Below are 22,012 nucleotides of genomic sequence, written 5' to 3' on the forward strand. Positions count from 1 at the left end.
AAATTGCTTTGGTTGTTCTTAAATCTTTCAGTAGTTCTTGATGCTCCTTTGGAGAATGGAATTGTAACCTGGTTTGTTTTTCCAAATTGTGGAATGGCCACTTTGATTCAGTCTTGTGTGCCCTGCCCCAGTGCAAACTCATTTACTGAGGCCCTGTTTCTAGCAAGGTCTTTGTTTTGGGGGGCTTTGCTTTAAATTTTATTTTATTTTTTTAAGAGAGCAAGGGAGTATGAACAGGGGGGAGGAGCAAAGGAGTCCCAACTCCTGCCAGACCCTAGGACCCCAAGGTCATGACCTGAGTTGAAGGCTGATGGCTTAACTGAGCCACCCACGTGCCGTTGTTTGTTTTTTTAAAAGGTTTATTCATTTTCATTTTAGACCCAAGTACAAACAGGAGGGGCAGAGGAAGGCTGACGGAGACTCCCAAGCCAAATGCATGGGCCCAGGGGGTCCATCTAAGGACCCTGAGGTCATGACCTGAGCTGAGACCAAGAGCAGGATGCTCGACTGGTTGGGCCACCCAGGTGCCCCTAGGCACTAATGGAGCGGCTTCCCTGCCAGAAGGAATTACAATCAGGCCTTCTGCCCATTACATTTTTCCGGAGTGTGGGGAGTGGCCACCGCCCGCCCACCCATAGCCGGCACCTCTCCCGGAGTAGCTGTGGGTCCTGGACTCTGTCAGGTCCTTTTGATTCGCATCTTGACCCCCTTTTCTTCTCGCTGGAGCTCCTTTCTTGCAGCCAGCGTGGGTCCCGGGCGAATCCTTGGGTGTCGAGGTGTTACCAAAACACAAAGAGGGACCGCGTGCGGGACGGCGCACCCCCCTGGCGAGCTGAGGCGCGGGCCGCTTCCGGGGCCAGCCCCGCCCCTCGGCCGCGCGCCGCGCTCTTCCGAGTCTCTATGGTACCAACTTCCCCCGTGCGCCACTCCTCGCGAGACTTCGGCGGCGCAGCAATGGCGAGATCGTGAGTGCCGCTGACGGAAGTCAGGAGAACGGGCTGGGACGGGGCTCGGGCAAGATCGGGCCGGGGGAGATCCGGCAGGCCTGGGCCGCCTGGCGCGGAGCGGCGGCTGGGGGCGCGAGGCCCCTCTGGGCCAGGACAGCCGCCCACGACCAAGCTCCCGCCTCTTTCCCAGATGCCGCGTCACTGCTCCGCCGCCGGCTGCTGCACACGGGACACGCGCGAGACGCGCAACCGCGGCATCTCTTTCCACAGGTCAGCGCGCGTGCGTGCAGGCACGCGAAGGCTCGCGTGCGCATGCGCCCGTTTTACCCTCTTCCGCGGAGCCACGATTGCGCACGCGCCTTCCTCTGTTTGGCGCGAGGCTTGTATTTGTAGGTGGGAAGGGGTGACGGGGGCGGTGCCGGTAGGACCGGCTCTAGACGGGAAGGTGGCGCGGGCGGCCCGCCGGCCTGGGGCCTCTGCCCTCCGGCCCTTACCTGCCGGGTGATACCCAGGAAGTTGCTCTCCTTGAGGCCTGTTTCCTGGCCTGGACCTGGCAGGTGGCGGCGGGTGCCCGGCCAGCCCTTGCTGCCCGGAGGGCGGGCACCCTGGTGCTCACTGGTTTGTGGCTCCGCAGACTTCCCAAGAAGGACAACCCGAGGCGAGGCTTGTGGCTGGCCAACTGCCAGCGGCTGGACCCTAGCGGCCAGGGCCTGTGGGACCCGGCTTCCGAGTACATCTACTTCTGCTCCAAACACTTTGAGGAGAACTGCTTTGAGCTGGTGGGCATCAGGTGAGCTCCTCGGCGGCCGTGGCGGGGCGGGGTTTGAGGAGCTGGCCGCTGGGGGCGGCTGCAGGGCCAGGAGAGGAGGCTCCTGAGTCACTGGCTGGGGGGCAGCATGGCTGCCTCTCCCCAGCCTCGTATCTCAGGGACCGCGAGACCCATCCCCTCGGGATGACTGTGCCACTGGCAGAAAAACACAAGCTTTCTCAGAGGCCGTTCCTTGCAGCCCAAGTCCTGCCAGCAAGTCCGTAACGAAATCATTCTTTTTGGCTGGTCAGCCTAGTTCTTAACTGTGAGGAGTCCTGCAGGGAAGAGATTGGTGTAACTGTCTACCTTGGCATTCCTGTAGCTACGTGCTTGCAACATGCCTACCCACCTCCCACAGCACTAGCATGGGAAAGCCTGATTCGGGGTGCTGGAGGTTGGTAGTTCTGTGCCCCACAGGTGGCCCCGGGTGGCAGTATGTGTTGTCCATCTCATCCAGGCTGCTTTCCCCTACAGTGGGTATCACAGGCTGAAGGAGGGGGCGGTTCCCACGATATTTGAGTCTTTCTCCAAGCTACGCCGGACGACCAAGACCAAGGGACACAGTTACCCACCTGGCCCCCCCGACGTCAGCCGGCTCCGGCGATGCAGGAAGCGGTATGTGTGCTGTGGGTGGAGGGTGCCCTGCTCCCACATCAAGTCTGAAAGATTGGGCTGTGTTTAAGGTGTCAGCAGTCTTGCTGAAGAGGGTTCAGAGCCAGCAGCATGGACTCTGATGGGCTGGTGACTTGGGGTCTGGCAAGGCCTTGGCCCACCCCATTAGTCTCTCTCTCCCTCTCTCTCTCTCCTCTCAGATGCTCTGACAGCCGGGGGCCCACGACTCCATTTTCTCCACCTCCACCTGCTGATGTCACCTGCTTTCCTGTGGAAGAGGCATCAGCCCCTGCTGCTTTGCCTGCCTCCCCCACTGGGAGGTTGGAGGCTGGCCTCAGCAGCCCCTTCTCAGACCTCCTGGGGCCCCTGGGTGCCCAGGCAGATGAAGCAGGCTGCAGCGCCCAGCCCTCACCAGAGCGGGAGCCAGAGAGACAGCCGTCCCCCCTTGAGCCACGCCCCGTGTCACCCTCAGCCTATATGCTACGCCTCCCACCCCCAGCGGGTGCCTACATCCAGAATGAGCACAGCTACCAGGTGGGCAGCGCCCTGCTCTGGAAGCGGCGGGCTGAGGCCGCACTTGATGCTCTAGACAAGGCCCAGCGCCAGCTGCAGGCCTGCAAGCGGCGAGAGCAGCGCCTGCGGCTCCGGCTAAGCAAGCTGCAGCAGGAACGGGCACGGGAGAAGCGGGCGCAGGCCGATGCCCGCCAGACTCTGAAGGAGCACGTGCAGGACTTTGCCATGCAGCTGAGCAGCAGCATGGCATGAGTGAGGGGCTGCTGGCCCCGGGGCTTCGGGCTCTTCCTCCCTCAGAATCCACCTGGAAAGGGACCCGGTCTGAGCTGTGTCCACCAGACCTGCCAGATGCCATAATAAAGTGGATTCTAGGAGGCCCTACTATCTGCTTCAGCTGGGGCTGGGGTCCCTCCCCTGGACTCCGAGCTCTCCGCTGTGGAGAGCAGGAAGTCTGGCTCTTGCCCGCCCCCGCCTCATGCAACTCCAGGCCCCACAGGTTCTCTGAAGGACAGGATGATGTGAGCACAGGCCAGGGCCAGCGCCAGGAACCTTCTCCTTGGTACCTGAAGCAGCCTAGGCTTAAGCAGTCTAGTCCCTTTGAAAATATTCATGAAACCCAGGCCAGATGCAGTTTGCGAGGACACCTGCGTGGCTTCCATCTGCTGGCACAATCTGCCCAGCAGTCAGTAGGGTGCAGCACCTGAACACCAGCCATCCCTTCACCACCGGGCTGGCTCATCTAGAAAGCGGACAAAGATGGCAATTTCTGATCGGGTGCTATAGGCTTGGCAAGTAGTAAGGGCCCACCCAGAAATGACCAGTCTAGTCCCCAGAGCTCTGGGAAGACGTAGGGGAGCTTGGAGGCAGCCATAAGGGCAGCAATCCTGGCCTCAGCCTGAGTTCTTCAAGTTGACTGGAACGTAGGCTTCCCCGCATCTGTGGCTGTGGCAAACAGCTCGGTGTGCAGGGTGGTTTTACTTGCACACGTGGCCTCCCTGCTGGGCCTCAGCCACTGTAGCCCCTTAGAGCATAGCGGAATTGTCGCCAGTCCTGGAAAGTTCCACGCAGTGTTCTGAAATTGGCTTTCCGGGGTCCTCGGTGTGTAAGTTCATTTATTCATGTTTAGGAGAATCAAGCGACCGGTTACAGGGTCCACTGTAGGGCAGGGTTTGCAGATGCTTCCTGGAGTTTCCAGGCCCCCAGAAGCTCATCTTGTGCCAGGTCATTTCCTAGCTTGCGGCCTTATGCACTCCCCTAGCCTGAGGGTGCCCACCTGTCGCTGGGGCTCCCATCTGTCTATACACGACACCTGCCCGTGTTCAGGAAGGGCTGGGGAATGGTAGGTGCCATGTCCCCAGACGTAGCTTCCTGGTAGCCAGGACAGAAGAGTCCCTGGGGTTCTTGGTGCCAGAAAGGAGGCAGAAGAGTGCTTTCTGTGTTAGGGTGGGCTCACAGGGCCTTCTGCTGGGGGAGGGGAAGGATGCAGTGGCCAGTCCTTAGCGCCCCAGCCTAGGCAGGAGCCTGCAGTGCAGGAGCAAGGTGGCCTGGGGACCTCAAGGTTCCCCTCAGGAGGGAAGGGGCTAGCCTGGATTCCCACCACACCCTCCCCTTCCCATGACTGGGTCACCCCAGATGGGGCTGGGAGCTGCTGACATGGAGAACTGGACAGGACTGGCTGGTTGCAAGCACTTGGGACTACATGATCGATCCTCCGCTCAGGGAGGGACCATACCCGTGAGGTGTGTGTAGTGGGTTAGCACTACTGTCGTCTTATGGCATGTCTAGGACAAAAAATAAATACTTAGGAACAGATGGGGACCTAGGGGGCACCTTCCCTGACTTCTTCCTGGCACAGCTGGGGGCCCCTGATGTGCACACAGTGGGGTGGGATCCTACAACCCCTCTGGAAGCCAAGTCTAGGCCAGAATGGCTAACCTCTCAGGCTAGGAACTGACTCACGATCCTCCACACCCCAAAGCTCACCCAGAGTCCGATTCCATCTGCTCACCCACAAGCTCTGGGTGATCATAGGGGCCCTTGCAGCAACCTCAGTGAAGGTGAGGGGGTACTGTGTATCCCCCAGGTCAGACGGGCCTTGGCAGTAGGATCAGTGGCCAGATGGACAAGCCGGGGACAGTCCCTGCTGGGTGGGCTCCCACTGCTGGGCCCTGCCTTCCCACCCATACCTCCAGCTGGGGAGAGGGTCCTGCCTGGGGGCCTGTCTCACCATCTGCTCCCCATGGGACCTGTGTGTCCTCAGCAGTGAAAGGGGGCGCTCAGAACCCTGTGGCCCCTCTCCCTTCAGAGGCTCTGGGCCCCCTGCCCCGTGGCTGGCAGGCCCGACGACTCTGCCTCAGGCCTCGGCGTTGCCAGCATCATCTGTGGCAGGTGGGGCAGGGGCCGGCACGGTCGTGCTCCTCAGGGGGGAGGGGGTTGGCGCCATGTGCACCCTCATATGTCGGCGCCCAGCTCTGCGCACTGCTTGTCGGAGATGTGGGAGGCCAGCGAGTCTATGATGTCGAGCAGCAGCTGCTGACTCAGCGAGCGCAGCGTGGGCAGCTTGGAAACCTGCGGGGGGCAAGGGGCCGGGACAGGATAGACCTGGAGCCCTGCGAGGCCGGGGTAGGCTCAACCACGCCAGGGCACGGCCACCCCAAGCGGCCAGCGGGGAGGGGGATGCTCTGCTGCGGGAGACAGACTCCACCCCGGCCCCCCAAGCCTGGCCAAGGCCAGTGTGGAGGGGAAGGGGTCCCTGAAGAGGGCAGGCAGCAGGTGCTGGGTGGGGAGGGCCCTGACCTTGGTGAACTGGTGCACGATGATGTGCAGGCAGTGCCGCTTCATGTCCAGGGCCTGCGTCTTGTCGGCCGCCTCCAGGATCTGGAACGGCAGGTTCCTTGAGGCGCTGCTGCATCTCTCACCCACCCGCCCAGGTGCAGGGAGGCCCGCGGGCTCCAGGTGAGCTACCTGCAGTACGTTCTGCACAGTCACGTTCATCTCCAGGTTCTGCTTGCAGTACGCTTGCAGCCGGTTGTTGTAGAAGCCGTAATAGTAGGGGGCCGCAAACAGGTAGCTGGGGACTGGTTAAGGAGCTGCCGCCCAGAGGAGCGTGTCCTCCCGCCATCTCCCCTGGGAGGGTGCAGCTGGAGCCCCAGGCCCAGCAGGGGCGGAGAAAACCTGAGCCGCCTGCTGCTTGCTCAGAACCCGGAAACCCACCTCAACGCCAGGGACCGATCTAATCAGGACACTGACTTGCTCTCTACAAGGGACAGTGAAGTACTTAGGGGATCGAAGGCCCTAGTCCAGACCCAACGAAAACCCAGGAAAACACCCATATGCACACTTCCAGAACCAACCATGGCCTCACAGAGGCCTGAAAGACATCTTGCACCCAGTTCAGACCCCCAACAAGCAATGTGACCAGGAATCACTCCATGGCCATCTACTCACCTGTCACATAGCACACAGATCGACCCCTTCCTCTGGGCGTGGAGTCAAGGGTCGTGAGGGTCAAGCACCCACCCACCCCTCCTGGCTGTGAGCCCCTCTCTGCCTGCCGACCAGCTGCTTCAGGGAACCCTGGGAGAGCACCAGGGACCAGGAAATCCTTGGGAAAGCGCCCAGCCAGGACCAGCCTGCCAGTCTCCAGAGCGGTGGAAGGTGAGCCCTGGGACCTCCAGTGGTGACCCGGGAGCACCTCCCAGGGTGGGGCCAAGGATACAGAGAGTCCTCCGGCGGCATGTTGACCTCCCCGTAGTAGATGTAGCGCAGCATGGACTCAAAGGCCTGCCTGCTGGGCACCATCTCCCCGATGGAGATGTTCACCTGGCCGTCCTCCGGCATGAAGGACCGGAACATGGCCTCAAAGTAGCTGCAGACAGGGTGGTGGAGTCCTGGCTCTCAGCAAGTGCAGGCAGGGCTGGGGCCTGCCCTCCCTGCCACCACACCCCCACCCACCTGGAGCGAGCGGCCAGGATGGCCTTGTGGGCCGGTCTCGGGTGCCCATCCAGCAGCAGAGTGATGTCACAGAACTCCGCACCTGCTCCCTCCAGGTACGCCTTCATGTCCTGGATCAGAGACGTGCCTGGTGGAGAGGCCAGGGGGTAGTGGGGGGGGTACCTTGAGCAGACGCCTCCCGCCCCTCAGCAGACTCTGAGCCATCTGATTCAGACCCAGGGCTCCACAGGCACCGCTTCTTGCTCATCTGCCCATATTGCTGCCCTAAAAAACCTCCCAGAGGCCAGCAGCCCTACTCTGGCCCGCCCCCCAGAGTCTGATCTCCCCAACTCAGCCCAGTGAGCCCTCCTCCCCACCCTGGTGCTTAAGCCCCGTCTGGGCTTGGCAAGCACCCTGCCCTGCCACGTGTCACTCTGGGCCAACGGCCAGAGGCACCACAGGCCCCAGGGAGTCAGGGGATGGAGACTGTGCTGTCCCTTCCCGGGCTGGGTGGGGACAGGGAGGTACCAGGAACGTCCGAAATCTCTGGACTGCATGTACCCCTCACTAGACCCCAAAGGGTGGGCGCACCTAGAAGAGCAGCTCAACGACTGAGCACGCTGCTCCCGACGGAAGCCCTCAAACCTGATGTCGGTCAGGGCGGCCCCCCTTGCCAGGCAGGGGTCCTGTGCCCACCTCAGAAGTGGGCTCAGGAGATTCCCGCCCTCAGCCACACAGCCGGCAGGACACCCCATGGGTCGGGGGAGCCCGAGTGGACTGAGTGCCCGTGCCCCTGTGCCCAGGAGCACTACAGGGGGAGCACTACAGGGCCCCTGCACCCCTACGCCACCCCGAGGCCAGGCAGGTACTTTGGCGGCTCCCAAGTCTCCACCCAAGATGAATGCCATCCCTGTGTGCTGCCCTCAGGGCTGGGGACGAGGTCCCTACCGATGTCCACGGGCTGCTCTGAGGGGGCGCGGGGAGGCGGCTGCTGCTTCCGCCGAACGATCTCCACGATCAGTGGGGAGGAGAGGCGCTCGAACTCCTTCATCATGATCACCTGGTTGAAGTGGGACTCCTTCACCACGAAGTTCAGGCAGTGCTCCTGGGACACACAAGCCGAGCAGGCAGGCAGGGTCAGGCCTTGGCCAGGATGGCAGCCGGGCTGGGATGGCTTGCGGGGGGCTGGCAGCAGAGGACAGGGGGGCGGATCTGGTGGCAGAGAGCGGCGGCCTGGGGTGGGGGGCTGACAGCAGACAGAGGGCTGGTGGCAGAGGGCAGCGGCCCGGGGTGGGGGCTGGCAGGGGAGGGCAGCGGCCTGGGGGGGGGCTGGCGGCGGAGGGCGGTGGCCTGGGGTCGGGGGCTGGCAGCGGAAGGAGGGCTGGTGGCAGAGAGCAGCGGCCCGGGGTGGGGGCTGGCAGCACCCTGGGGGGGCTGGCGGCAGACGGGGGCTGGCGGCGCAGGGCGGGGTGGGCAGCACACCCCCAGCCGCACCTTCAGCTGGCCCAGCTGCAGCCTGGCAGCGCTCTCACACACGACCAGCACGTTCTGCAGGTCCACAGAGGCCTCGATGTACTGGCGGCACAGCTGCTCCAGGCGGCACAGCTGGAAGCTCAGAGCCAACTTGTACACGTCCATGATGAGCAGCACGTCCTCCACGTGGCCTGCGCCCAAGAGCTCCCTGAGCCTCAGGTATGTGGGGAGGGGGAGAAGGTGCGGCACAGGGCAGAAGGGAGGAGGGGGCTCCCTTCCTGGAGGACATTAGGCAGCAACTCCACCACACGGGGTGCGGGCCGGCCATGGCCCCCGAGCCTCGGGATGACCCCCCACCCCGTCCACCCGGCTCCCCCGCCAGCGCACCTTTCCGCGGGTACTTGATCTTGTCCGTGTAGAGGAACTGCATGAGCACCTCGAAGGGCCGGGCCTCGGCCTCGCGGATGGCCACGCGCAGCAGGGGCAGCCGGGCCCCCCCCACGGCCCCAGCAGGGACTTCCCTGGGAGCCGGGCCTGCCTCCTCTTCTAGCTTCTGCAGGGAGAGAAAGGGGAGCTCAGGGGTGTCCGCAGGCGCCGCTGCCCTGGCTGGACGGGGCCGGGCGGCACCTCACCTGGCCCAGCCGCTCCCGCGCCTGCACGATCTTCCTGCGCAGCCAGCGGCTCCGCGCCGTGACGATGGCCACGTGGCCCTGCACGCACTCCTCCTTCTGCAGCAATAGCAACACCTCAGTGGGGAGCACAGGACCCTCGTCCTGGCAGGGATGGAGGCCCAGCCAGCCAGGGCCAGGGGAGGGGGTCGGGGCCTCCAGGCCGGAGTGGGAGGCACGGCCTCCACCGTGCAGCATGCGGGCAGGCCAGGCCGAGGGAGGGCACCCACCTCACCCAGCACAAACTCCACGTCGCAGAACTGGCGGCTCTCCCACAGCCGCCCGTAGTCCTCATGCAGCGTGCACTTGGGGTAACAGGAGAACTGCGAGAGGACACCCAGTGTTGGCAAGGGAAGCCACCACCGGCCCGGGCTCTGGCCTCCTCTGGACCAAGCACCCCAGCCCCGCGAGCCCCGGAGGCTGCCCACCCCCCAGCCTGTGCTGACGTTCCTCTGCTGCCCCCGCCTAGAGTCCCAGCAGATGCAACCCTGACTCTGGTGCCCTCCTGCCACGCTGGGCCTCAGTGTCCATCATCCGGGGCCCATCCGCCCTGGCTGCCCCCTGCCCACCTGGAACCTGTACATCTCCCCGCTCCGGATGTTGTTGTCCACGGTCCCCCCGAAGATGTACATGGCGTCTGAGATCACAGCGGCCGCATGGAAGAGCCTTCCGCTGGGCAGCTGGGCAGAAGGGGGGGATGCGCACTCCTCTGAGCCTCAGCCTCCCCTCTGTGAGAGGGGCCGACCTCAGGGCCCGGCAGCGGGGGTGATGCAGAGCGGGCCAGGCGCCCCCCTCACCTCGGAGGCCGGCGGGCCGGGCTGCTTGGCCGTGCTGGTGCCGAAGTCCAGTCCGAACACATCCCGGGACTTCTTGAAGCCGCCCCGCTCCTCGGAGGGCAGCGCAGGCGCCTCCTCGGACGCCGATGCTCGCTCGGGCACCTCAGCCCCGCCGACCTGGAGGGGAGAGGCAGGCGGGTGGGACAGTCAGCGGGGCCGGCGCCGAGCTCCTGCTGACCCTGACCCGGGGCTGCGCATGGTGTGGGCTGGGCCAGGCCGCAGTCGGGGCGCGTGGCCTGGGAGAGCACCCCCAGCACCGTGCAGACGTGCAGCACCGTGCGAAAGGAAATGCTGAGAGCCCACAGGCGGCAAGGACGGAGCATAGGGGCCCAGGGCCTCGGGCCTCACACATCCTGGCCTGGCTCCTGCTGGCTGTGCGGAGCCCCGGGCCCTCTGAGGCCGTGAGGAGCAGCAGGGCAGTGGGAGCAGGTGAGTCAGGACCCCCTGGCCCCCCGGGCACCGCAGCCCGGCAGCACTCACCTCGCTGTCCGAGCTGGGCTGGACCACCTCCCAGGTCTGGAAGTCCACATCATAGCAGTGCAGCTCGTTAGGCAGCGTGTTGTCCGCTGCGCCCCCAAACACGTAGAGGTGGCGGTCAAAGGCCACCATGGTGTGCCCATAGCGCCGCTGGGGGGGCGGTGGGGAGCCACGAAGCAGGTGCTCGGTGGGGATGCGGGTCCACCTGGGGGCACGTGACAGTGAACCAGTGCTAGGGTGGGGGGTCCTGCACCCCCAAGGCCTCCACCCGGGTTCTGAGGCCTTCCAACAGCAGGCCCGGGCAGGGGAGAGCCCTGCAGCCCCCGGGGAGAACAGCTGGCTCCAAGGAGGGCCTGCAGCGCATCCACCCAGTGCCCCTCATCCCCTTTCGCTCTGGTACCTGCTCGGCCTGGGTGCACTCAGCCCACCATGGGGTCCTGCCTGAACCCCTTTCTGCCCCCCAGCCATAAAGCAGGCAGGAGGGGTGGCCTCTGTACCGTGATGCAATCCCACTCTCGGGGGAATGGAGGCATGCCCACACTCTGCCATGTGGGATAGTCCCCACAGCCAAGTCCTCACTCCCGGGAGCTACCAGGACCCCCTCTTCCAATGCTGCTTCTACAGTCTCTACCCTCCCAGGACCTCCCAGCACATCCTCTCTTTGACACCCACACGATCCTGGTCAGGCAGGCATGCCATCTGGCTCCACGCTGCCCCCTGTACCCAGCACATGCTGGGCTCACCGGGTGCCCTGCTGCCCTACTACTGGGGCGGCAGCGGGGGGTTGTTCAGCACACAGGAGACCTGCCTGGGCAAAGCCCACCTCCAGAAGGCAGGGGCCCTGACTGCCCATCTGGGGGTGGGGTAAGGTGGAGGTGCTCTGTAGGAGACCTCAGTGCTAAGCACCTCAGAGCAGCAGCCTCTGTGTGCCGTCATTGGGGGTGGCACCCGTGCAAGGCCCACAGCATGCACCTACGCACGGCCTAGAGAAGGCCAGGGTGTTTGTTTCCACCTCCGGGGGCGGGGGAGCAAAGGGCACAGGCATGATGTTGGGCAGGTGGCTGTCTGAGGGGCTGGAAGCAGGCCAGCCTGAGGAAGGTGGCACCACACTGACCCCACCCCCTGGGGCTCCTCTGCTGCCAGGGGCCACTGCGGTCTCCTGACACCCGGCCTGAGCTGCTGCCTGTGGCCAGACTGCCCCTGGTTTTCTTCCTACCCCTGTCCACTCTGCCCCAAGTTGCAGCTCTGCCCCCGGCTCTGGCCTGGGTCCCTCATGCTGCAGCCCTCCACTCCCTCAATGCACCTTCCTGAGCCCCCACACCCCCGGGCCCTGTGTCTCCCCCAGTACGTGCACCTCCCCGAGAACCCTGCACAGATTAGCCACCTTCCACCTGGCCAGAGATTGCATGTCTACCCCCACCCCTCCCCACATCTGGGCACACCTGGCCTCTGCTTCCAACATCCCTCACCTCTCCAGGTCTCTTCCTACTGGCTCTGAGCCATCTTTACTGCCCCCCCGCCGTGAGCACCGAGGCCAGGATGGAGACACAGGCCTGTGTGCAGTGTGGCTCTTCTCTCAGGCCCGGCCAGCCCGAGACAGAAGGCCTGGGCGGGTGTCAGCGGGACTCCCCCTGCCTGGGATGTACTGACCTTTCTCCTTCCCAGCCGACACCACTGGCCCTCAGGGCAGCTCCAAGTCCCCTCTCCAAGCCTCTATGACCTGCAGAAGCTCCCTGTTCCATCCCCTCCATTCACTCCCAGAGCCAATGCCCCGCCTGTGCCACCTCCAGGGCTCAGTCCCCATCACGAGGGCTGGCCAGCAGCCAAGGACGGCATAGGCTGGATGCTCTCAGGTCATGAGCACCCCTCCAGTCTTCTGCATCATATGAGCTCTACGCCGGCCACATCCGTTACCAGTGGCACCGACCAGGCCATCCGCAGGGGCAGGAGCCATCCTTCGCACTGGGCAGAGAGAGGGGCCCGGCCTGCACGGTCTGCATGGGGGTGCCCGCATTTCCCCGCTCTGGAAGGGCAGCTCCTGCCGCGCTAGGAGCCCAGAGGACCGCTCCACACCATGCGTCCCACCACCAGGGCACTCACGTCTTGTCCTTGAATTCAAACTGGAAGAGGTTGTTGGTTATCTTGGCTCCGCTCTGCCCTGAGAACACAAACATCTTGTCGCGGCACACGGCCACTGGGAAGTTGCAGCAGGAGGGCGGGATCTCGCCGCTCTGGGCCACCTGAAGTAGGGAGGAAGCTCAGCCACAGGCCCCGGCCCGGGCGCGGGGCTCAGACTTAACACTGCTGAACTCGGACTACTTTCATTCCTGAAACTTCTGTGAATGAGGTTTCAGAGATTGATTCCTGGAGAATAGCTTAAAGTCCCACCTCACCCACCTAAAAATGGGCCCAGTTTTTTTTTTTAATTTTTATTTATTTATGATAGTCACACACAGAGAGAGAGAGAGGCAGACACAGGGAGAGGGAGAAGCAGGCTCCATGCACCGGGAGCCCGACGTGGGATTCGATCCCAGGTCTCCAGGATTGCACCCCGGGCCAAAGGCAGGCGCCAAACCGCTGCGCCACCCAGGAATCCCATGGGCCCAGTTTTTAACAGTGGAGGCTAAGAATCCTCACCACCAGGGATAGACACCCCAGGGGAAAGACGGCAGGGCAGTCAGATCGACTGGCCAGAAACGGCAGCGAGCAGGACACCCACCAGCAGGCTGAGCTCGCTGTGCTCAAATCACAAGTACCCAGGCTGCACCAGTCACCAGGACCAGCTGCCATCTGAGCTACAGAGCCTTTATTTATTTATTTATTTATTTATTTATTTATTTATTTATTTATTTATTTATTTTTTATTCATCATTCATGAGAGACACAGAGGGAGAAGCAGGCTCACTGTGGGGAGCCCGATGCAGGACTGGATCCCAGGACCCCGGGGTCACAACCTGAGCCAAAGGCAGACACCCAACCCCTGAGCTACCCAGGCATCCCAGAGCCTTTCGCCAGTACTAGGTCAGTGCGGCTGGAATTGGGCAGGAAGTCAGCAGGGAGGGTGAGGCCTGGCCTCGGCAAAGGGGGAAAAAGCAGCTCCTACCCCCGCCCACCCCAGCCCCCCGCCCTGTGCCCCTTACCTCCCGGCCTCCCCTGCCCCCCAATCGCCTCTCCCTGTGCCCCTCACCTCCTCCCAGCATGTGAGCTCCCGGTCTTGGAGGCCAATGGTCCACATGTCATTCAACCTGCATTAGGACGGGGGGGGGGGGGGGGGGGAGGCATGGAGGGACAAGTGTCAGGATCTCCACAGCTGGGAATGGTGGCAGGGTGGGCTAGGCCCAGCCAGGAGGGACGGCTCCAGGGAACGACACATCATGCAGGACTCTGATGGGGGCCTGGGGAGCAGCCATGAGGTGGGAGGTTCAGGGTCGGGGGCTGCACTGAACCCTTGCTATGTGGCCCCCCAGCTCCCCGCCCAGGGAACACGCACCATCATTCACAATGTCTCACCAGTGTGGCAGGGTCAGTCTCACTTGGCTCACCCCTGGGGCTTAGAGAGGACTTCAGAGGCAAAGCTCCCAGAAACATTGCCACCTCTTGGAGCTGCTGCTTCTTTTTTTTTCTTTTTTTTTTTGTAATCTCTATATCCAACACTTAGCTCAAACTCACAGCTCCAAGACCTGAGCCAGCCAGGCGCCCCACCCCTTGGAGTTTCTATAATGCTGAGATCTTAGGGAATGAGCACATGCTACTTTTGTAACCAGAAAAATGCAGCGAAGCCAATTTTCTATAGGAAGGAGGTAGATCCAGTCCATGCTACGTAGGCAGAAACCCCATGTTGTCGTCCAGAGAGGAGGGGCCGAATCTGAGCCCTGGTGCTGCCACCACCTGCTCACCTTGAGCTTGAGTATTTTCACCTGGGCAGTTCAGACGCACACTCCCCTCCCCCAGCTCTGACACCAGCTAGGCCACCTATTGCCGTGGAGACCAGCACACTCTGAGACAGCGGCACAAAAATGGGCCAAGCTTGCCGCCCCCTCGGATGCCCCTAGGAGGGGCCTCAGGGCTGTGGGGTTGGGTGGGAGCTCCACTCAGCTCCCCTCCACCTCCATCCCACCCTCCCCTCACTCCTGTCCACAACATTACCCTCCTGAGAAACCCCCAGCCTGAGCCTTCCCATGCCAGGAAGGCCCCCCTTGGTACACTTACAGGGCTGCCCAGAGGCCGGTGCACGGGCACCACCTACCTGGCATTGCCGTCATAGCCAGCAAAGATCCACAGCTTGTCGCTGTACACCGTGGCGCCGTGGGCAGACCTAGCGACTGGCAACCTGCAGCACGGGGAGGGGGTGAGGAGTGAGGCCACCCAGCACAGACCCGAGCTTCACAGCCCCAAGCGGCAGGCCGGGACCCCAGGGTTGCCATGCCTACATCTGCCAACACCAGGGCTCTGGGGATGCCAGCTGGGGGTCATGAGGCTGGGCTCATGAGGCGGGGCAGTGGGATGAGGAATTCAGATGTCCCATGTCCCCAGGGTAAAGGCCTCTCCCAGCCAACACAGAAATATCAGAGTCGGGGGAGAGGGAGGGTCCTGGCAAAACAGGACCAGAGAAGGGCCCATCAGTGCACCGGGGCTCCTCTGCTCTCTGAGAGCAGGGAATCCAAGAGCAGGGAGGAGGCCTCAGACAGTCACAGCTGGGAATGAGCACGACTCAGGCCTCCCTGAGCCTCGGGCTCTCCTGTAATGCTACAGGGTCCAGATCGCAGGCCAGCTGCCACCAGGGACCCAGCACCGTAGCCATCGGGACACCCCCCAAAGGTTTCAGCAAAGTCTCTCACCGTCCTTCAATTTTCCACTCTGTCCACTGGCCAGTTGCAAACTTATATTCAAAAAGGTCGTTTTTATTCTTCAGGTTAGAATTGGAATAAATGTCCCCAGTGTAGCCCCCTGGGTAGAGAGAGCGAGAAACCATCACACCCAAAGGCAGGGGGAGCAGAATCCAGCCTCACTTAAGATGTACTCTGGGACTCCCTCCCTAAGCCTCAGGGAGCACCTACCGCATGCCTGACTCTGTGCTAGGCTCTGGGGACACAGAAGTGAACAGACTCCTGCCCCTGCCCCTGGCAGAGTGACAGAGGAGGGAGGAGAGTCACCTTCCCGAGCAGTCACCCCGTGAGATCGGGACAATGAGGGAACGAGTCCCTTGAGGGGCCCCCGGCCCAGTGCAGGAACTCAGAGGACTCTGGCAGAAGACAAGGCAGGACAGAGGCTGGCCATGCACAGCACAGGAGCCCCAGGCCTGGTGGCGGGACAGGGGAGCTGGAGCCCTAAAGAGGGCACGGCGCCCAGGAGATGAGAGGCAGCTCACCAAAGACAAACATGCTGCTTCCGTAGACAACGGCTGAGTGGTGGTAGCGGGGGGCTGGTGGGGTGCCAGTGGTGAAGGCCCTGGTGGGGGGAAACGGGACAGCGGGTGTCAGCGGGGCTCAGCTGTGCAGTCCACGCCACACTGGGCAGCCCACCCCCGCCCAGGATTCCTTTTATATTTGCATCTGGTAGGCAATACTTATCTCATTAGAGAAACTTAAAAAAAGAAAAGATTTTTTTTAAACCTTTATTTTATGTTTTTTTTTTTTTTTTTTTTTTAGTAGGCTCCATGTGGGCCCAGCGTGGAGCCTAACACGGGGCTGGAACTCATGACCCTGAGATCAAGACCTGAGCTGAGACCAAGAGTCGGACGCTAACTGACTGAGCCACCCAGGTGCCCCCTCATTATAGAAATTTTTAACAAAAGTTGCTGATAAGGAAAAAACACAAAACCAGCACTGAGACTTCCGTATAATCCCTTTGCCAGAAACCACCATCTATGCCTTTAGGTCACTCCTCCACACACCTTTCCTATGCGTATTTATGTCTCTGAGTAATTTTCTTTTTTTTTTTTTCTGAGTAATTTTCTAAGTGGAGTCATGTGGTAGGTATCTTATGACACCTGCTTTTTGAATTAAACAGTAGAGAGTGAATAGGTCTTCCGGCTACTCCGGGATCAGCTATCCTTGTCCTTTTCACGGCGGCACTGGCTTCCATCCGCAGGGGTCAGCCACACACTTGACTTAGTGAGTTAAAAACCCCTTTATACTGCTTTCCTGGGGCTGCTCCTTTTCAGAGTTTTATCCTTAAGCAATCATTAGTAAAGGATTGTACAGTTTGTAGGGTGATTTTTAAAATTGATCCATAACTATGGGCTATGTTATGAAACCCAGGGTGAGACGAACAACACAAAAACTTCTCTCGTGATCCCAGAGCTACGGAGGTCTCCTGAGCAGAAGGTGGGTGGTGCACAATGATGCCACCCTGGTTTGCCAGGCTTGGAGGGTGTGGGTCCTGGGTCTGGATGTCCTCCTTCACCAAAGAGGAGCGGTGAGACCCCGCCACAGAGGGGACTCGGGGGACTGAGGGCTACACCAGAGCTCCTGTGCAGAGCGTGGCAGCCAGGTGGCTGCATGGGTCTGTACTCCTGCACGAGCAGATGGGAGAGCTCAGGAGGAAACCCAGTGTCTCCTAATCCTGGGATCCCTTTTCACCCCCTCAGCTGAGAGCTGCCCCCTGGGCAGGCTGCAGACTGGAGCCGATGGGTACACGTATGCCATGAGCAGAGAGGGCAGGTGTCTTGGCCAAGGCCACACAGCTGGGAGGGCCATCTGCGGGAGGTGGCCAGGGCTTGCGTGCTGCCCACTACCCATGTGGGGTCTCCAAGCAGAGGATGGGCCCCACAGGGGCACGGAGGGGAGGAGAGCCAGTGCTGTCAGCCCCTGGGCAGCATCCTACAGCAGCACAGGGTCGGTCCTGGAAGGACCCACAAGCCGACGCCCCCCCACCCTGTGTCACCTCCCATAGCAGCCCCTGGCCCAGGAGACAGGCCTAGTGATGGAAGGGCTCTCCGGAGGCAGAATTTGAGGACTTGCAACCAATGAAACACATGCCTGTAATTAACAGGATTCAGAATAATTGGAGTTGGGACTGGAGAAGGAACCCAGGAGAGAGAGAGGAATGCTAAGGGCCACTTTTATCTCCTCCTTGAAGCTTCTCTCTAGCTTTCCCCAGCATGACTCCGCTGGTGGTTGGGGCCTGGCACAGTGCTACCGATTTCTAGGGGGAAGGTGCTTAGAGCTCCGAGGCCACCTACCTGCACCAGGAGCAGTCCTTCACGTCGAACCGCAGGAGGTCATTGAGCATGGTCTTCCTGAAAGACAGCCAGGGACAGGTGGGGTCGGTCCTGGGCCGATCGGACACTGCAGCCCAGGGGTGGGGACCGTTGTGGGGACTTGGCCAGGGCCAGGCAGCCAGCTGATGCCCAAAGGACCAGAGAGAGAGGTGACCACAGAGGAAACTCCCCAGCTGGTGCTGGTACCGGGGCTGCAAGGTACGTGGGACTGGCCTGCCTGCAGTCGGGTCCAAAGCATGACCCTGGCCAACCAGGAGGTGGCCCTGAGGACTCACACCAAGGCAGGCTCCAGAACCCCAACTCCCACTCTCACTCCCATATCTCAGAGCCTCCTTTCCTGAGGTTGTGCCACCAAAATGCAGAACTTCCCAGATCTCAGGGGAGGCCCTTTCCTCCTCTCTGATCTTCCTTCCACCTCCCTGTTGCAAAGCCAATGTAACCACATTAAAGATACAATCAGGGATCCCTGGGTGGCGCAGCGGTTTAGCGCCTGCCTTTGGCCCAGGGCGCAATCCTGGAGACCCGGGATCGAATCCCACGTCAGGCTCCCGGTGCATGGAGCCTGCTTCTCCCTCTGCCTGTGTCTCTGCCTCTCTCTCTCTCTGTGTGTGTGACTATCATAAATAAATAAAAATTAAAAAAAAAAAAAAAGATACAATCAAATGAAAAACAAGTCCAGTGACCACCTAGCAGGACCTGCATGTTTCCACTCAGACCTTGTCAGTCAGTAAGAAGGGAGCCAGCCAACAGGAGCCCAGCACCCCCTGCATGCCAGGCCTATACAGGGCACCGCCCTCTACCTTTCCCTCAGTCTGCACCAGGGGCTCCACCTGCTTTGCAGAAGAGGAAGGGGCCCGGGACATAAAGTGCCTGCCGAAGGCCATGCAGCCATGCGGCCAGGAGCTGGGAAGCCGAGATGTGACCATAATTTCTCCCTTCTCCCATCTGCTCCTTCCCCCCTCCTTTCCTCCCCCCTCCCAGACGCTGCAGGAAGCCGTCTTTCTCTGCACCCAGTGGATCTCTACAAAATTGCAACCAGGGTGAGACAAATCTGTACCCTGTTTCTTGGTGCCACATTGTAGCAAATTATTTCTGCTGGTTGCTACACAGTTGCCATGCCAACTCTACCTGCTACAGAACTCTGGGAGGGATGTTCCCACTTCCTGCTCTGGGCTGGACACCAGGCCTTGTCTTGTTTGGGGAAGATTGTCATTAAGACAGCAGGGAGCATCTGTGGGCAGATGCCTCTTCCTATTTCATTCTTTCACGTGACACACATTTATTGAATTGTCTTGTGCCCAGTACAGGTCTCGCCCTCGTGGAGGAGACACATAAACATCTGTGTGTTCTGAGATAACTCTGAGGGAATCTGTGGGATCAGTGCTCTTACCATGGGGCCGGCAAGAGGTGCAGAAGGGGAGGGGAGGGCCTACAGCTGGTCCAGGTGGCCGGGAGGGCCTCACTCACAGTATATTCAGAAGAGAGGCAGGAAGGGCGGGAAGGAGGGAACAGCCAGTACCAGGGCCTGAGCAGGAGATGCTTGGTTCACTCAGAACACAGCAAGACAGGGGTGTAGCCCAGTGCTGTGCAAAACAAAGGCAGAGGGATCCCTGGGTGGCGCAGCGGTTTAGCGCCTGCCTTTGGCCCAGGGCGCGATCCTGGAGACCCGGGATCGAGTCCCACGTCGGGCTCCCGGTGCATGGAGCCTGCTTCTCCCTCTGCCTGTGTCTCTGCCTCTCTCTCTCTCTCTGTGCCTATCATAAATAAATTAAAAATTAAAAAAAAATTTAAAAAAAACAAAGGCAGAAAAGCAGGGCGGGCGCAAGTGTAAAGGGTCTTATGGACTGCCAGGACAGCAGAGGGAGGGGAGTCCCCAGGGCTATGTGCTGAGGAGGAACACACTGAGACTTGCATCTTCAAATGGGTCCCTCTGGCTGCTCATGGGGAAAGAAGCTATTGGGGAGACAGGCTGGAGGCCAGAGGCCATGCCCAAGGAGACCACACTGTTGGTCTGCAGGTCCTTGTGGGGTCCTGTGTACCCCAACACCTCCAAGCTAGCTCCCTCACCCCCAGGGAGTCCTGAAAGACCATGGCTGCAGAACCGATCAGAGGCCAGCCCTTTTTGGGCTTCAGGCCAAGTCCTGTGGTTGAGAGGCAGGGATGGACTCATGGGTAGAAATCGGTCATGTGCAAACGCTGCATCCGCAGGACAGCCAGACGTCTGTCTTGAGCCCTTCCCAGCTTTGTGCTCACTGAACCTGAGGAGCACACTGCAAAAGCAGAGCATGCGGGCACCCCCTATACAGAGGAGGAGATTTAAGCCACCAACCGGAGCCCAGAGTCACAAAGCTGTAATTTGAACTGAGCTCGGTCTATCCAGATCAAGCTTCAAGCTTCAGCCCCACGTCTAGCAGGCTCCCAAGCCTCCCAGAGCCCTGGTGGGCATCCCTGGCCTTTCCTGAACCACATCAACGAATGAATGCGGGAGGGAAGCCCTGTCCAGACTCTAGGCCTGGTGCCATTCTGCATCCCCCAACCTCCGGGCCATTGCCCATGCTGGTCCTTCTGCCTGAAACACTCTCTTTTACCTGACTCACTCTAACTTATCTTTCAGGTCATCAACCCCTCCAGGAAGGCTTCTCTGCCCAGAACAGACCCCTTCTCTCCAAGCATGTCTGCTATGCCCACGCCCTGTACTTAACATGGCCCAGCCCGTGATAAGAGCTCTTTCCCTCTGGGAATGGGTCTTAGGGGAACACCACCAGAAGGAAGCAGTCACACCAAACCAAAGGTTTACCTCAGCCATTATCTTTAACCAAAGGAGACCAGCCACCACTTAAGTGGGAACAGTTCATGGGATAGAAGTGTGTCCACCAACAAAACATCAGAAAAGTTGTTTCCCAGGAATTTATGGCAATGTGGGAACACCTTTGCAAAAAGGTGGAAAATATGGGAAATTAAAAACAAAACAAACAAACAAAAAACTGTGCCCTCTAAATGCTGCCATGTGAGCATGTGGATAAAGTCCAAAGAGAACTGCAGTGAAGGAGAAGTGCCAGGTGAGGGTGGCGGCCAGGGCGAATGTGTTTCTTTCAAGGCTGTGTCCACTCATTCAGAACAAGAGGCACATTTCTGTGTCCCATCATGTGTTACCCACTGAACGCTGTTCTGAGGGAGGGAGGGAACCTCACATGGAGAAACTGAGGCTGAATGCTTCACCAACCCAGTGGGAACCACCATGTTTCTCCCTCCTCCCGTTCTAACACCCTGATGCATACTCACTCACCCATTGTCTCCACCAAATACATAGATGGCATCTTTATAGGCCACCACTGTGTGCTTGCTGCGCCTGAAAGAAAGAATGGGTGGGCGGCAGTGAGGTCAGGACCCTCCTGGGGGCGCCCAAGGAATGAGGCTAAGCACGCGGGCTGCCGTAGAAATCAGGTAACACCTCTCGACTGCTAAGACGGATAGAGGTCCCTAAATTCCACCAGTACCCCAGGACCCTGTATACAGACCCCTGATATTGCCGGGGGGCTCTCTGGACTCCGGGCCCCACTGCAGAGCTGCTGGGACCCCAGCTCCAGACCCACCAACACCACTTGGCTCTAGTACCTGCCCCGGGCCCCACCCCGCCCCGAGACGCCCTCTGCACACCCCCTCCGCTCCAGACATCTTCCTGGGCACCATCACTTCCTCCCCAACCCCCACTGCCAGGACCCAGGGCTGGACTCCACGCCCTGGCTTCGCCCCTGGGCCCCTCCCCGGGACCTCCCAGACACTCCCGGTCCCCAAGACCCCCTCAACTCCGCCGTACCGGGCCCCCACGAACTCGTCGCAGGGCGGGAGGCGCCGCCAACGATGCACTGTCTCGAAGGGCCCGAAGTTGAGTGTCAGGTACTCAACACTGTCAGAGCAGCTGTGGTCAAAGTCCACGCTCGGGGCTACCTTGGACCGTGCGCTGCCCGCCAGGGCCCCGGCCCCGATCGGGCCTCCCGAGCCCCCCGGCCCAGCCATCCCCGGTCCACGCCTGATCAGCCACCCGGTACGCGGGACGTGCAGCCACCGCCCCGGGCCGCCCCGAGGGACTACATTTCCCGGCGAGCCCTGTGCCGACCGCGCCACACTTCCGGCCTGCGCCGCTCGGCCGCCCGCCCCTCCCGGCAAGCTGAGCGCTCCTCCTGAGTCCGCGGGCCGGCGCCACCCCCGGGAAGCTGGGAGCGGGTGACTCTCTGGGAAGCATTTCCCGCCCAGTACGCGCGGCCGCTGCCCCTTTCCAGGGAAGGCGGCGTCGGGTCCCCAGCCCCGTCCGGAATGCACTTCCCCGGCGCCGGCCAGGCCCACGCCTGCGGGAGAGGGGCCACACTTCCCGGCATGCCCTGTTTGCGCGGGGTTCGGCCTTGACCGTCCGCCGCCCCCAGGATCCCGGGTGGAGGGTTCCGGGCTTGCAGCGACCTAGGAGGAAGCCCTGCGCCCCCACTTCTGGCTGCCGCGTCTCCCCGTGGTATTCCTTTTGGCTCTAT

The 22,012-nt window shown here is 61.1% G+C and overlaps 2 protein-coding genes across 2 annotated transcripts; one reads left to right on the forward strand and one right to left on the reverse strand.

Moving 5' to 3' along the window:
- The first annotated feature begins 384 nt into the window (after window positions 1–384).
- THAP7 (THAP domain containing 7) lies at window positions 385–3,261 on the forward strand. The gene is made up of 5 exons (XM_055322980.1): window positions 385–965; window positions 1,138–1,217; window positions 1,582–1,737; window positions 2,230–2,370; window positions 2,568–3,261. The coding sequence occupies exons 2-5, from the start codon at window positions 1,138–1,140 to the stop codon at window positions 3,130–3,132; spliced, it is 942 nt and encodes a 313-aa protein (XP_055178955.1). The 5' UTR covers window positions 385–965; the 3' UTR covers window positions 3,133–3,261.
- A 713-nt stretch (window positions 3,262–3,974) lies between these two features.
- LZTR1 (leucine zipper like post translational regulator 1) lies at window positions 3,975–21,585 on the reverse strand. The gene is made up of 21 exons (XM_055322979.1): window positions 21,307–21,585; window positions 20,776–20,838; window positions 17,451–17,507; window positions 15,636–15,715; window positions 15,106–15,214; window positions 14,514–14,597; window positions 13,455–13,512; window positions 12,368–12,507; window positions 10,271–10,472; window positions 9,752–9,907; window positions 9,524–9,634; window positions 9,185–9,277; window positions 8,919–9,014; window positions 8,674–8,839; window positions 8,308–8,477; window positions 7,762–7,918; window positions 6,835–6,961; window positions 6,599–6,748; window positions 5,845–5,950; window positions 5,677–5,757; window positions 3,975–5,448 (listed from the first exon to the last, which is right to left on the reverse strand). The coding sequence occupies exons 1-21, from the start codon at window positions 21,504–21,506 to the stop codon at window positions 5,332–5,334; spliced, it is 2,523 nt and encodes an 840-aa protein (XP_055178954.1). The 5' UTR covers window positions 21,507–21,585; the 3' UTR covers window positions 3,975–5,331.
- Window positions 21,586–22,012: the final 427 nt, after the last annotated feature.

The sequence above is a fragment of the Nyctereutes procyonoides genome, unplaced genomic scaffold, assembly GCF_905146905.1.
Source record: "Nyctereutes procyonoides isolate TBG_1078 unplaced genomic scaffold, NYPRO_anot_genome, whole genome shotgun sequence".
NCBI lineage: Eukaryota > Metazoa > Chordata > Mammalia > Carnivora > Canidae > Nyctereutes > Nyctereutes procyonoides.